Genomic DNA, 12654 nt, shown 5'->3' on the forward strand with positions numbered 1-12654 from the left:
ATGTGGAAGAATGTACATACTGTCATTAATAATAAAAGGAAAAGGGGAGAACAAGAACACTGGTTGTTCTAGCTTGGCGCTCTATTATATTGGCTTTACCCTTTCTCACATAAGCTCTTCAGCATAGAAATTCTTGCCTTTGGCCTCCCATTTTTTTTTTTACTTCAGTTCATTTACTGTGAAGAACTATTAATGTTTTCCGTAAAATTATCCTGTGGGTTTGGGTTTTTTCTACAAACACAGTAAGGGCTGTAGAGCTTTCCGTATCTGTGAAGCTGATCTGCAATGATGAAAAAGTTGTAGACACTGGGTTTTGCTCGCTCTGTGTAATAGAAAAGGGAAACCTGTCAGTCAACAAGAAATGCTGAGAGCAGCAACTGAAACACTTTGCTTTTTCCATCAGGCAACCAGGGCCTCTTTGAGGATTAAACCTATTGCTAAATTTAGCTACGTCTCACTAGAGTTAGTATCAGGAGTTATCAGATCAGAACATCTTTGGAGGGAATGACGTCTGTCCCATGGAAGTCTAAGCCCTGGCATGCTTCTCTCCTACCCTGTGCTGCAGCGGAGTTCGAAGCCGAGAACATTCTGCACAGCCAGCATGGCCTGGGACTCTTGATAAGACATTGTAGGATTTTTCAAAGCACTTGAAATACCTACTCTTATCAGCCTGCTCACGTATTGTTCCGTCCAGGTCCTGAGCACAATTTACTGATAACACTGAAATGGATGTCACAGGAGAGGTTAAGCCACATGAAACATTCTAATGCTTTTTTCTGGATTTTTTTTAAAATATGCATAAGGCTTGCACTGACCTACTTTTCCATTGGTTGGGTCACACAGAGACTTTAAATCCCACACTCCAATGCAACTTATATTCTCCACTGCTCTGATAAATTAAGGAGTATTAATAAACATTTGACAAGAGTTAGATCTGGGGGGAATCAAGAGAAACCCTTCAGAAAATAAATAGCCCTTTACAGGTCCTCATTTAGTGAGCCAGGTAGATTGACTGTGTCATGTTTTCCTCACTGCTCCCATCTCTGTGCCATGGCAGCGAGTTACTCCATCCCTTACGGAAATGCCCAGCTACCATTTTCATTCTGGTTGGAGAAGAGTCTTAAGGAAGAAGCGTATGTGCAGGTGAAGTATGGCTTCCCAGAAATGTAGAAGCAGCTCTGTAGAACCCTACGTCCTGGCAGCAATGGTTAAAGTATGCTGCTTTTTGAAAGATCCATCTTTGCTTCTTGGGATGAAGGACGCCTGTCTGGAATTGTACCAAAGACTACCGGTGCTGAGCCATGGAAATTCAAGAAAGGTTCTGTATCTCTTGCTATGAAAGGCTTCACTAAATAGAACTTGTGACTCTTCTTTATGACAGTTGTCTTCTCAATACTAATCCCATTCCAGATAAGGTACTTTGAAGGTGTACAGAGCTTTAATTTTAACATCTCTTGGAATATTTCTCCTGTCTGTTCTTGGTAGGCAGCTATGATTTGAGTCAGTCCAAAAGACTTTGAAGAGCAAGGACTCTGGCACTTAGAAAGGAGAGCAGCAGCTAAGAGTACGTTGCCAAATAAACACTGACCCTCATTCAAAGCATTTTGATTTTTTTCAGTTTTAAATAGAAATACTGAAAATCCATATAAATATGCTAGAATTGTGTGTGCGTGATTGTATGTGCATGTGTATGTTTACCTGTCCCAGGTGAATGTCCTCCTTCCTTTTATAGCGACAAAAGGAAAGACAGTCAACTGCTATAAACACCAAAGGAAGTTAGTTTCCTTATTTCCCTCCCTGAAATCTCAGAAAGTCTGCTTGGATGCCAACACTACAAATCCAACAAAAGCAATGGACCTTTTACCATGTTGTTTCCACTTATAACATGCTCAGGCATACTTGTAGGACATATCAAAATTTGATCTCTCCAGTTGGAATCATTTTGTCAACAGGTCAGGGAGAGCTTAATCAGATCAAGGAGTGTGTGGCTTCTGAGACTGGTGAGAGTAAAAGAAACACGCATATTTCTTCAGGTGTCAGTGGACAATCAGAGTCACTTCACAATTTTTATTTGTTGACAGCTTTTATAAAACAAAATTCCCCTTGAATCAGACATCTCATAAAACATTTATAGTCTTGTGCATGCTAGTGATACATCAGGTTTCAGTAGACCAGTATCTGCAAAACCAGACAGTTGTATTGTCAGGCAGGATTCCTGTTTTCTACTGAAGGGGAGGGAAACTCACAAAATTAAGGCACTGTCAAAACCCAAGCCCACAAATCATTTGACCTTTTGTACTGGCTTTCATCTGGTTGTATACAAGAATTTTTTTTTTATTATTAACTGTCAATTTCAATTTTGAACAGGGACAGAAAAAACAAAATGAAAAGCACTTTTCTTAAACCCTCCTATTTATATTCCCGGTTGCAAGATGACAGCAGCAAACCTTATTGCTAGGGATGATAATATGCTGCTTAACTGAAAGCCCAGGGCTACATCCCCATGCATGCCATTTTCACCACAGTGATCCCAGCCCTTGGATGATGACACTTTTAAGAAGAAAATCAGTTACAAGAACAGCTTAAAACTAGTCTAAATGCCAGTATTCACTAAGCAGAACATGAATGAACTGACAGACTCCTCCCTCAGCCATGCAAGGCATTTCATATTCTTCTTCACTCATTGGGCACAAGCTGCTTTCACAGACCAGTAGTTTGGCCAAAAGGGACCAACAAAGGACAATCGATATCTTCAGCTCGTGTGCTTTTATTAGTCCTTTAAAGTAGTTTTAATCAGCTGGTGTGAAATCTACTTCTTCAGCCTTTATATCTGAATTTAAGAATATAGGAAATGTTCCTTCCTGCATCCAGTGAGAGTGTTCAGGCTGTCCTTTAGCACACCAAAATCACTGCTTCAAGCACAAACCAGCACGTAGCTGTGGGCTTAGGACCATACTTAGAAGTATCCAATTCTCTATATAAAGATGCAATGTTTTAAAAAAGCTAGTTTCAGGTCCATGAATTAGATGCCCTGGCAATTATAAATAAATAGTAATAAATACTTACTTACACTCACACACCCTTCTTGTATCCCCTTGGATTACAAACAAACCAGAACCATGCTTCTTCCCTAGTTGAATATGATCAGGTTTGAGGTGGGACACACTATTATTAACAACGTGCAGCAACGCTACACAACAGTTGAGAATAATAACAGTACCAATACATAGCACTCGGAGCATTTCACAGCTTCAAAGCTCTTGCGGAGACAGACTTAGTTAAGAAAGTGACAATGTTCTATCCATTAACAATCAGCGGGAAATTAGGTGAGAGAAACAGAGTTTGGCTAGGACACCAGAGTCGATGTCCTTATTGCATATAAAATGTCACATGAATTAGAGGTATGGCAGATGTGGGAGCTAGGAAAAATTAGATCAGGCTCATATCAGACCATTTAATTTCCTTGACTATGAAATCCAATTTCCACATTGATTGTGTCTAAACACTTTGTTGCTTTGGTAGACATCAAAAAGGTCAATGAAAACTCAAAGGAACTTAGGAGTTGCAGGAGCACAAACCATTACCTCCATTCATAAATAAACACAGTGAAAGACTTTTACATCAATTGAAAATGCTGCATCATAATTGCTGACAGCTTGGGAACTGGCACCCACTTATCATCTTGGCACAAATCTACAAATCCCTGAAAATATGATCAGAATAGAGAGACAGAGACCAAGAAGCAAGCAGCAGCACAGACAGCACAAGTGAAATTCAGGGACCTGCCTGGCAGTGTCCTGGCTTCCACCTCTCCTCTGCAGTCTGAGAGAGAAGGACTGGAGAATAAAGGAGGTCACAGGTGGTTTTGAGACTCAGCTCTGGAAGAATTTTCTTGGCCTGTTTACTGTGTGGCTGCTTTTTTATTCAGCTTTTTTTGCTTTCCGTTTCCTTGTGCCTTCATTTAGCTCCTCTTTTGACTTTGCAGGAGGAGGCGGAGGATGGGAAACCTCACGGGAGGCCCCATGCTGATCATGATGATGACTAGTGTGTCCACTAGAAACAGAGCCAAAGAAAACTGGACAGATGAAGCTTTCCACTGGAGCAAAAGGCGAGGCGTGAGAGTGAGTTGCCGTCATGAAAACCTGCCATGCAACAGTGAATACTTAAAGATTATGTACATCAGCTACAAAATACTAACTAGTAAGGAGCATTCCACTTACCCCAGATAAAAGTCCCTATTGCTACATGACCCAAGGATATATCACGAGGATCTTCTACCATAGTGCCTATATCATGGAGAATTTAGCCTATAATTTCCTGAGCAGATCTTTCCTGGTATGTACAGCCAATGCCTTCGATAGTGGCTTAGGAAGGTGAACACCCCCCGTTTAAGTCTGTACCTTTTCTCTGGTTCTGTAGATCTGTTAGCAGCACACCTGCTGTAAACTTACCTTGCAAACTATCATGAACATGGTGAAAAAGAAGATGAGGTTCGCTTCAGAGACAGGGAGCCAGTGAGTTTGTTGCAGAGTGAAGAGGATTGTGCCATACAGACTAGCCTTTGTAGGGCTAGAAGAGAAATAAAGAAGTTTTCTAAGAGGTTTGCATCATTTGCATCCAGTCCTGAATGGTTCTTTAAATTCCATTTTTTGTCTGAAAGAGAATTTACAGGCTACCTACTTACAAGGACATATGAAGAATTTCATTTGTTTCTGGCTTCCAGACCCCACGCAGCAGTTGCTCAAAGTTAGACATCAAGGCAACACCAGAACCTGTGAAACAGTAAAAGTGAACGGCTAGAACTGCCACACCAGAAGAGAGCTCTGCTGTTTTTTCTAGATCCCCAAGGGATAAGGATAACTTAAGGAGAATGAAAGGTTCATGACATTCTTCCCAAATGTAAAAGAAGTTAGCCTAGAACAACAGAGCAGGGCAAACACTTTCTAGACTTTCTATAAAGTGTTTCCTGATGCAGGGAAAGGGCATTTGGCTCTGTTCCATTTATTGATGCTCAAATGCTTGCTCCGAACAAAAGCTAAAGGAAAACTGACTGGGCTGTTTCAACACTGATAGAAACCCCCCCAAAAGGTACAGGTGAGGCCAGAGATGGTAGAACATAGGAGAAAGAACAAAGAATTCTACACCCATATTTCATAGTGACTCCAGTTCTTCATGCCTCCATTAAAGTTAGATGATGACTTAACTGACAACCATTCTGCAAGTATGAATAAATACCTGTGTTCTAGGGAACTTGATTGATTGAAGCCAGCAGACCACATCCACTAACCCACCTGCTGGTCAGCACTGAGTGATGTGGTCACCTTAAGCTTCGCTTACAGATTCTCCCGTCCCTCCCCACAGGGCTGGGTGCCTCCCTGCTGCATTAAGAGTATCTCATGTTTCACCTTTGACCCATCCAGTAGCCATCATAATGAACCACCCATGGTGGTAATGGTGATGAGCGTGGTGGACCCCAGCTGCAATTTTGCGAACTCTGACCACCTCCTTCATTGCCACAAAGATGAGTTTCATAGGCAGAAAGCTAACACATTTGTAGAAGAGGTTCATGGGACAGAAGAATATCAAATACCTGGAACAAAACCACAAATCGTTTAAGGACGCATCTATTTGTCCTGATCTGGGACGCACAGAGAGGATTGATTAAGAGTACTGTGGTGTTAGCCTGAATTATGTCAGGGAGAAGGAAATGCTGGTTCTGTCATGCAAAAGTACATACAACCCAAACGCACCAAGGAAATTAAACTTGGAGTAACTGTGGTTAATTTGTGCATATTTCACTAACATGATGAATAAAATGCCCCCAAATCTTCAGTGTGTGCCACTCCTCTACTCTAAGTGGTATCGGTGCAGTGCATGCTGCTTTTGCGGTTTGGCCACAGTTCAGCTGCAGCAGCTATGAATAGAAACGCCTGGCGATTGGACCGGACCCAACCTGTATAATCAAAGCATTAGACAACTGGTCAGAGAAACTGGAAACTAGATCTAGGAATACAAAAGACTCAAAGACTACCTCACCCCACCTTTTCTTTCCCCAGTTAATCCAAGCAAGATAATACAAGTGTGTCACACAAACAGAGTACCTCCCTTCACACCAGATGGTTTCGTACACAGCCGGCAGTGTCTCATGCTTAATAAATTAGGTGAAGTGCAAAAGACTCACCAGACTGCTGTGGCCAGGATGACACTGGAGTTATTACTGAAGTAATCAATAGGTGGTTCTCCAAGTAACAGATCGGCAAGTATGTAACTTCCAAAGCAGTGGAGCATAGCACAAAGCCAGGAGGCAAAAGGGCTCTTACGAGACATCTCCACAGCTCCTGTGAAGCAAATTCTGAATGAGAAGGCGGATTCAGCAAACAAGCAGAAACTTCAAGACCCTCTAAGAGGCTTATGGTGCATGTTCTCCAACAAAATAAGTCAAAGAAAAGTGCTCGTAAACCAAAATACAAAAATGTGTATTCTGTGCAGCCTGAACAAGTACTAGATATTGTCAAGAAATGATATCTGTGATCATAGCTTGCAGGCCCCCCGTAAGGTTTCAAATGAACTGAGTCATTAGACTTTTATGAACTGGTTAAGAGTTTATCTCCTGTATCTGCTGCTACTTACTGCAATCAGAAAGAACATTTTTTTCTCTTGAAATCAATGTCTTTTTACAGTCTAAAAATAAAATGCATACTAGTACCATTCTCTCCATTGCTTCAACCTAGGTGCCCTCTAGAATTCATGAACAATCTGTTCAGCTCTTTCATTCATAAGATAACCTGTAAAAATAGAACAGTCATTTTTAATCTTTATTTGAAATACGAGGATTTGAGGATTCTTCCCTGCTCCTGTAGTAGTTTGGAAATGCCCTCTGAAAATACAACTAGGTATTAAAACAGTGTTACTATTTGGTAATACATTATGGTCTCCTCTCACAACCTTCTATTGCCTTTTTTTTTAATTCCTCTAGCCATTTTCATCCACCTCTGTACTTCTTCAAGGAAGTCTCTCAGGAACATCAATTCTGCAAGATGGTTTCATCACCTTAAATGGCTCCAGAGGCCTTTGTGCAGCCTTTCAGATACCAGACTCTGTGCAGTAAGCCGGTAATAGGCAGTCAAGAGAGAATGCTAAAATGTTATGTCAACGTTACTAACAGTGGCCTACCTTAAATAGTAGCAAATGAATCAGCATATGCTAAAACTATTGACTGCTTAGACTCTTCCATCCTCAAAGGCATTTGAACCAGCTGAAAACACAGTGGAAGTGAGACAGCTGCCACAGCCACGATAGGAGGCTGGTTCTATAGGAACCTGAAGTTTAGCTTGAGGCTTAAATTTAGTAACACTTGTTTTTCTTTGGCTCTGTGAAGCCATGCTGTCTCCGAGGAGGAAACAGGACAGACACTTGATCTTCAGCATAGGAGCTGTGGGATGAAGCAGTGTAGGAATCTAGTGAAAAGTCCACCCCAGCCTTACCCAGTCCAAGTGGATTACTGGGCTTACATATTTTTAAAAGTTGTTTTCATAAGGGTTGCCTGTTAACTGTTCCGTTCAGGACTTAATGCTGGAAGACAGCTGTAAGTGATCGGGCCTTGAAACCCCAGCACTTCTGTTTACATGGAGTTTAAATAGAACAAGTATGCAGGTTGTACAGCACGGAGATCTGACAACTGGAGGATTTCAAAATCATACCAGAGCGGTTTTTCTTCTCCCCTCAGTCATCAGGCAGTTACACTGAAACCGTTAAAAACAGAGCACGAAGAGTGCACACGCTATCAAAAATACATCGAGAAGATGGCACTCAGAAAAGACCAAGGCACCGTCAGACTGCTAACAGGGCAGAAAGTGAAAGCCAAGATGCAGATCTATCGATCTTTACAAGATAAGCCCAAGAGAACAAACGAAGCAAGGTCAGTTAGGGTGCCTGAGAACAGATTACGGTATGTTCTGGAAGGTGGGAAAGAAATAAGGTTTTATTTACAGGCTTTTTGTACATAAATAGGAGGAGAGTTATTGCCACAAAAATAGAAAAGCCAAGCAACTAGACTAAGTCCTGGGATAGCAGCAAAGAAGTAATTGGACTTAAAGACTTCAATGTGGTTGGAATCCAATCTTAAATAAAATGCAAGATTAATTTCCAAAATCAGATTGCCTAGTTCTTGGGGGGTTTTTTTCTGCTTTATATTTAGGCACGTGTGTCAGAACCTCTGAAAAAGCAGCGCAGCGAGCCCTCAATCCAACCACCCGCACGGCACTGCGGCCGATGACGGCGAACACCGAGGAGTGCCGAACAGGATTACCTGTCCGTGCACAAAACCCGCCAGGTTTATACCTCGGACAACACGACCCCAGCGGTACTGCCGCTCCCCGACACGCACGTACAGCCCCCATGTCATTCACCGCCCTTAAAAAGCGGTTTCACCCCCACCACCTCAGCCCAGCCCTGCCCGGCCCGCCCCCGGCCCTGACTGACGGGGCTAGAGCCGAGGCGGCCGCCGGTTCTACCCGCCTCACCCGGGCCCGGGCGAGACCGAGGGGGCCGCACTCACCTGGCTCGTATTTGAGGTAGAGGACGGAGACGATGAAGTAGGCCGTGTCAAAAAGCGGGAAGACGGGAAGGGCGGCGAAGGCGGCCGCCAGCTCCCCGAGCTGCAAGGCTCCCGCTACCTCCATGGCGCCGCGGTAGCGGGCACCGCCGCCCGTCCGTCCTCCCTCCCTCCCTCCGCCGTTCGGTCCGGACCCGCCTCCAGAGGGACGTCCCGGGGCGCGGCCTGGCCTCTAACGGAGCTGTGGCGGCGGCGGGAGGAGGCGTGACCGGCGCAGCTCAGACCCACGGGGCGGTTCGTTCTCCCGCCGCCGTCGGCGGACAGGGTCCGGCCGCCGCGGCGTCCGTCCCCCCCCCCCCCCGCCGCCGCCGCCGCCGCCGCCGCCGCCTCACACGGTGCCCTGAGGGAGCGCAGGCGCCGCAGCCGGTGCGAGCAGTTCCCGCCTTTTCCGCTTCCGCCGCCGAAGCCGCCGCCATGATCGGGGACCTGCTGCTTTGCGGGTACCGGGGAAGGGGCCCGGGGTGGGGGGGCGGCGACGGCCCGGTTCGGTCCCTCCCGGCCGTGTCTGACGGGTTCTCTCTTGTCTTTTCCTTAGGACGCTGCTGATGAACGCCGGCGCCGTGCTCAACTTCAGGCTGTGAGCGGGCAGGGAGGGAGGGAAGGAGGGGGGGTTTGGGGGGTGGTCTTCACCCTACCTCATACGGACCCCTCTCCCCTCGCTGTCCCGCAGGAGGAAGAGAGACACGGAAGGCTTCGGCGAGGAATCGAGGGAACCCCCGACCGGTAACGGAGGGGACCCGGGAACCGCGGAGTGGGGTCTGGGCACAGCTAGCCTGCACCCTTAGGCCTGGACTGTCTGCTCGGGGTTGTCGAAATAGATACAGGAACGGGCGTTTTCTGAAGGAAATTGTTGGTTAAAGCATGTTCAAGGCGCCAAAGTACAAGTTTAACCCCGTTTTGTGTGGATGTTAATTACTCTGTGGCTGGAGTAACTGGTTTACTAAATTGCAGCCTAAAATTGTCCTCCGTGATGTTTACGTACAGGCATGCTAAGCCTAACTGTTGATCCCAAATTGGTGATTTCAGAAGAAATACAAAGCCGCACATTTCCTTCTGCATTTTTGTGTGTGGGTGCCTGTGCTACAGAGGTAACGCTCTGCTTACAGCCCAATTTCCATTTTGGTGTCTGTGCACGCGCATTGCTCCTTTGTATCTCTGCTTGCTGGTTGAAAGTGGCAGGAAGGCTGTAAACGACAACAGGGGGCTGTCCTTCCCTAAAACGTGACCCCTTTTTATCATTTATTGTTTATTTTGCCACATGCCCTTGTAAGGATGCACTGAACGTAGCACAGATCATACACCTAAAACTTCAACTTTCAGTTTTTTGTTGTCTTGACCTTTTTGTTTGGTTGGGTTTTTTTCTCCTGTCAGAGTTGCTTATGTTTTTCAGGCAGTGTTGAAAATATGACTTGTCAGTGTGTTAGGTGTTTTTCACATCGAGGGCTTCTCCTCTTGATTTTTAGGTGACAATATCAGAGAGTTCTTGCTGAGTCTCAGATATTTTCGAATCTTCATTGCCTTGTGGAACGTCTTCATGATGTTCTGCATGATTGTGTAAGTAACGCCGTGCAACATCTTGTCATTTGTTTATAGGCAGTCATATATGTTGGGATTGTTCTTGCACTTATATTTCTTTTTGGATCTCTTTTTATCCCACTCTGTTGTTCAGTAATTCCTTTTCATTTCACTTGTTTGTTTCAATCTTCAAAGAGACATTGGTTGACATCACAGTTTTTTGCTAATGTGGGCACCTGTAGTGCATGAAAACCTTCTCTGCCAGCGTGTGAGTCCTTTAGCTGTAGATGTAGTGTTCCTTGTTGTGGGTTGCTAAGATAAAACATCATTTGGGTCAGCATTTCACTTTAACTTTTGGGATGTTTTTCATTTTCGGGGGGAAAAACCCCACCAAGTAATAGAATGGAATTGGCCTCGAGAACAGTCTCTGGAAATAACAGGTTTTAGTTCTGATAGACAAGCCAGCAGGCTGCTTTCCTTTCACTATATGGTCTGATGTATGGGGGAGCAAAACCAATGGCCAGATGTGCACTGGTGGTGTGAGTTTGAAGGGCATTGGCACGACGGTTCACAGTTGCACCTGGTTCTCATCTACTTTTTTTCTGTTGCATCCACTAGGTTATTTGGATCTTGAAAGTCATCCACAAACATGTCTGTTAACTTGGAAGAGACTTTTGGCTGGAAACATAACTTTTCTATAAAGTAAAATATTATAATGCTTTCAAACTTCAGCCCTGGGATTGCGGCCTGTTCTTCGGTACAAACTCCTAACACGCTCAAGGGACGGGACACGTTCATCTTCAGCCAGTCATGTAATAATACGGTGCGTGCTGGTTTGCTTGCTGTCGGGGGGATTGAGCCTTTAGGTCCTTAAGCCAAAATCTTCAAAGTAAAATTATTTCAACTTTACTGAAATAAAGAGAACTTAAAATTGTTTTGCTAGGCTTAAAGTGCGGTGCCCAGTATGCGAGGTAGAATTGGGAGCACGACTGAAGACCACAGTCTTAAAACTCTGCATTGTTAGTCACTCCCAGCTCTGGATGTGTCTGCTAATGTCACCGTTGTGTAGGGTACTTGGAAGTCGTACTTCTCAATTCTCGTTTTTACAAAGTTGAGCAAAGTATTGGTGTAACTTCTCACTATTCCATTTAGTTTTGTTGGAGAAATAGAAAAGGATGGTTAAGAAAATGGGATTCTGACCTTCTCACTGTTTTTCCAACGAAATGCTTTTTAAATTAAAATCTCAAGGGTTTTTTTCTAAGCAATACGTAAGGGATTTTGAATAGGAACAATAGCAAAAATAATTCTATAAGCCAATGCTAAGGAATAATTTTGGAATAATCTTGGATTTGGTTGAATAAAGTTGTTCTTATTTAAGGGTAAAATACGTATTTGATGCCGTGTTCATTTTGTTACAGTAGAAATCAACTCTGTATTGGTGCATTTTGTGAAACTGTAACTAGTCTTGTAATTGTGTCTGGATTCTTGTGTTATTTTTATTTATGGGAAGCTAGCCTCTTTGACCAGAAACTTTTCCCCAGCCTCACCAAGATAATTTAAGAGAGAGTGCAGTGCTGGGTATCTTTTAAATCAAACTGTAAACTATTAGCGGAGCTTCCTCAGCTTCAGTTTCTTTAGCTGTCTGACTGTTGAGAAGGAGAGAGAGGCCTCACTTAAATGATTCTGAGGCTCAGGTTTTAGTGAATACCTTGAATTTTATCTGGACGCAGTCAAGCAGTCAGACACAAGTGTTGGGAACTCACAGCAATTCATTCAAGTCATCATCTTTTGCATTAACTGAAGTTTTCATGTTAATGAAACACAAAAAGGGAAGGGTAGTTTGAGGGAAGATGCCTTGCTATAATGAACATAGAAAAATGAACGGAGGAAGGGATCCTTCAAGTGTGGTTTGAACTGTCTGGAAATACTTACCATCCTAGGTTAAATTTAAACATATTCCTTTTCTTGTCTGTAATTTCTGTGTTTTATATTTTAACCTCTTCCCAATTCTTTTGAATGAGAAAAAAAACCCCAAGTAGCATGCTGCCTTGTCATGGCATCCAAACAAAATCCAGTGCTTTATATAGTTCTTGGAAAACATTTGCTCCCTAATTTTCATTAAGCCAAGTCTTCCCCTGCAATGTAAAGGGGAGGGGTGGAAGCGGCCATCAGTGTCTGTGCGTAACACATTAGAGGCCCCTGGACTCAGCACCGCAGCGCTGGGGCTTGGATTTGGACTCGGGGGGGCTTTAATTCTTACTCGGAAGAAATGGTTGATCCTGTGCAGAACTGACAGTCTGCTTTCTGAGCAACGCTTTGAATAAAGTGAATACAGGAAATAGAGGATGATCAGGCTCTCCTGGTAAAGGAATACAGACGATTTTACCGCTCTAAATAGATTACGTGGCTTAATAGCGTGCTGTCGCCTCCAGATTTCAGTTGCTCACAAGAATAAAAGTCGTCGTTCAGCTCCTAAGCAGGTGCTTTAAAAATTACCAGTTAATTTGAAGCTGCTCTTAAATGTT

General features: G+C 43.9%; 2 protein-coding genes across 3 annotated transcripts; one reads left to right on the forward strand and one right to left on the reverse strand.

The window, feature by feature from the left end:
* Window positions 1-2036: 2036 nt before the first annotated feature.
* On the reverse strand, window positions 2037-8708 carry TMEM38A (transmembrane protein 38A). 2 transcript variants are annotated; one of them, XM_075037975.1, is made up of 7 exons: window positions 8558-8708; window positions 6707-6785; window positions 6182-6338; window positions 5406-5590; window positions 4685-4772; window positions 4452-4569; window positions 2037-4142 (listed from the first exon to the last, which is right to left on the reverse strand). In XM_075037975.1, the coding sequence occupies exons 3-7, from the start codon at window positions 6325-6327 to the stop codon at window positions 3921-3923; spliced, it is 759 nt and encodes a 252-aa protein (XP_074894076.1). In that variant the 5' UTR covers window positions 6328-6338; window positions 6707-6785; window positions 8558-8708; the 3' UTR covers window positions 2037-3920. The 2 variants fall into 2 exon arrangements, with proteins under 2 accessions (XP_074894076.1, XP_074894075.1); XM_075037974.1 differs by lacking the exon at window positions 6707-6785 and having other exon boundaries at window positions 8558-8707.
* Window positions 8709-8822: 114 nt separating this feature from the next.
* On the forward strand, window positions 8823-12099 carry SMIM7 (small integral membrane protein 7). Its single transcript, XM_075037977.1, has 5 exons — window positions 8823-9054; window positions 9150-9191; window positions 9285-9337; window positions 10078-10168; window positions 10748-12099. Exons 1-5 carry the CDS (start codon window positions 9029-9031, stop codon window positions 10761-10763), a joined length of 228 nt encoding a protein of 75 aa, XP_074894078.1. The 5' UTR covers window positions 8823-9028; the 3' UTR covers window positions 10764-12099.
* Window positions 12100-12654: the final 555 nt, after the last annotated feature.

Source organism: Buteo buteo, chromosome 10 (assembly GCF_964188355.1).
Source record: "Buteo buteo chromosome 10, bButBut1.hap1.1, whole genome shotgun sequence".
In the NCBI taxonomy this organism is placed as follows: domain Eukaryota; kingdom Metazoa; phylum Chordata; class Aves; order Accipitriformes; family Accipitridae; genus Buteo; species Buteo buteo.

Bases quoted from the DNA above. Each gene is read 5' to 3' on its own strand.
- TMEM38A (XM_075037974.1), bottom strand. From the start codon at position 8,681: ATGGAGGTAGCGGGAGCCTTGCAGCTCGGGGAGCTGGCGGCCGCCTTC. The intron at 5,591-6,181 runs GTGAGTCTTTTG...GTTTTGTTCCAG, and splicing joins ATCCTGGCCACAGCAGTCTG to GTATTTGATATTCTTCTGTC. The intron at 4,143-4,451 runs GTAAGTTTACAG...GTTGCATGGCAG, and splicing joins TGTTCATGATAGTTTGCAAG to GTTTTCATGACGGCAACTCA.
- SMIM7 (XM_075037977.1), top strand. From the start codon at position 9,029: ATGATCGGGGACCTGCTGCTTTGCGG. The intron at 9,055-9,149 runs GTACCGGGGAAG...TCTTTTCCTTAG, and splicing joins GGGGACCTGCTGCTTTGCGG to GACGCTGCTGATGAACGCCG. The intron at 9,192-9,284 runs GTGAGCGGGCAG...GCTGTCCCGCAG, and splicing joins GCCGTGCTCAACTTCAGGCT to GAGGAAGAGAGACACGGAAG.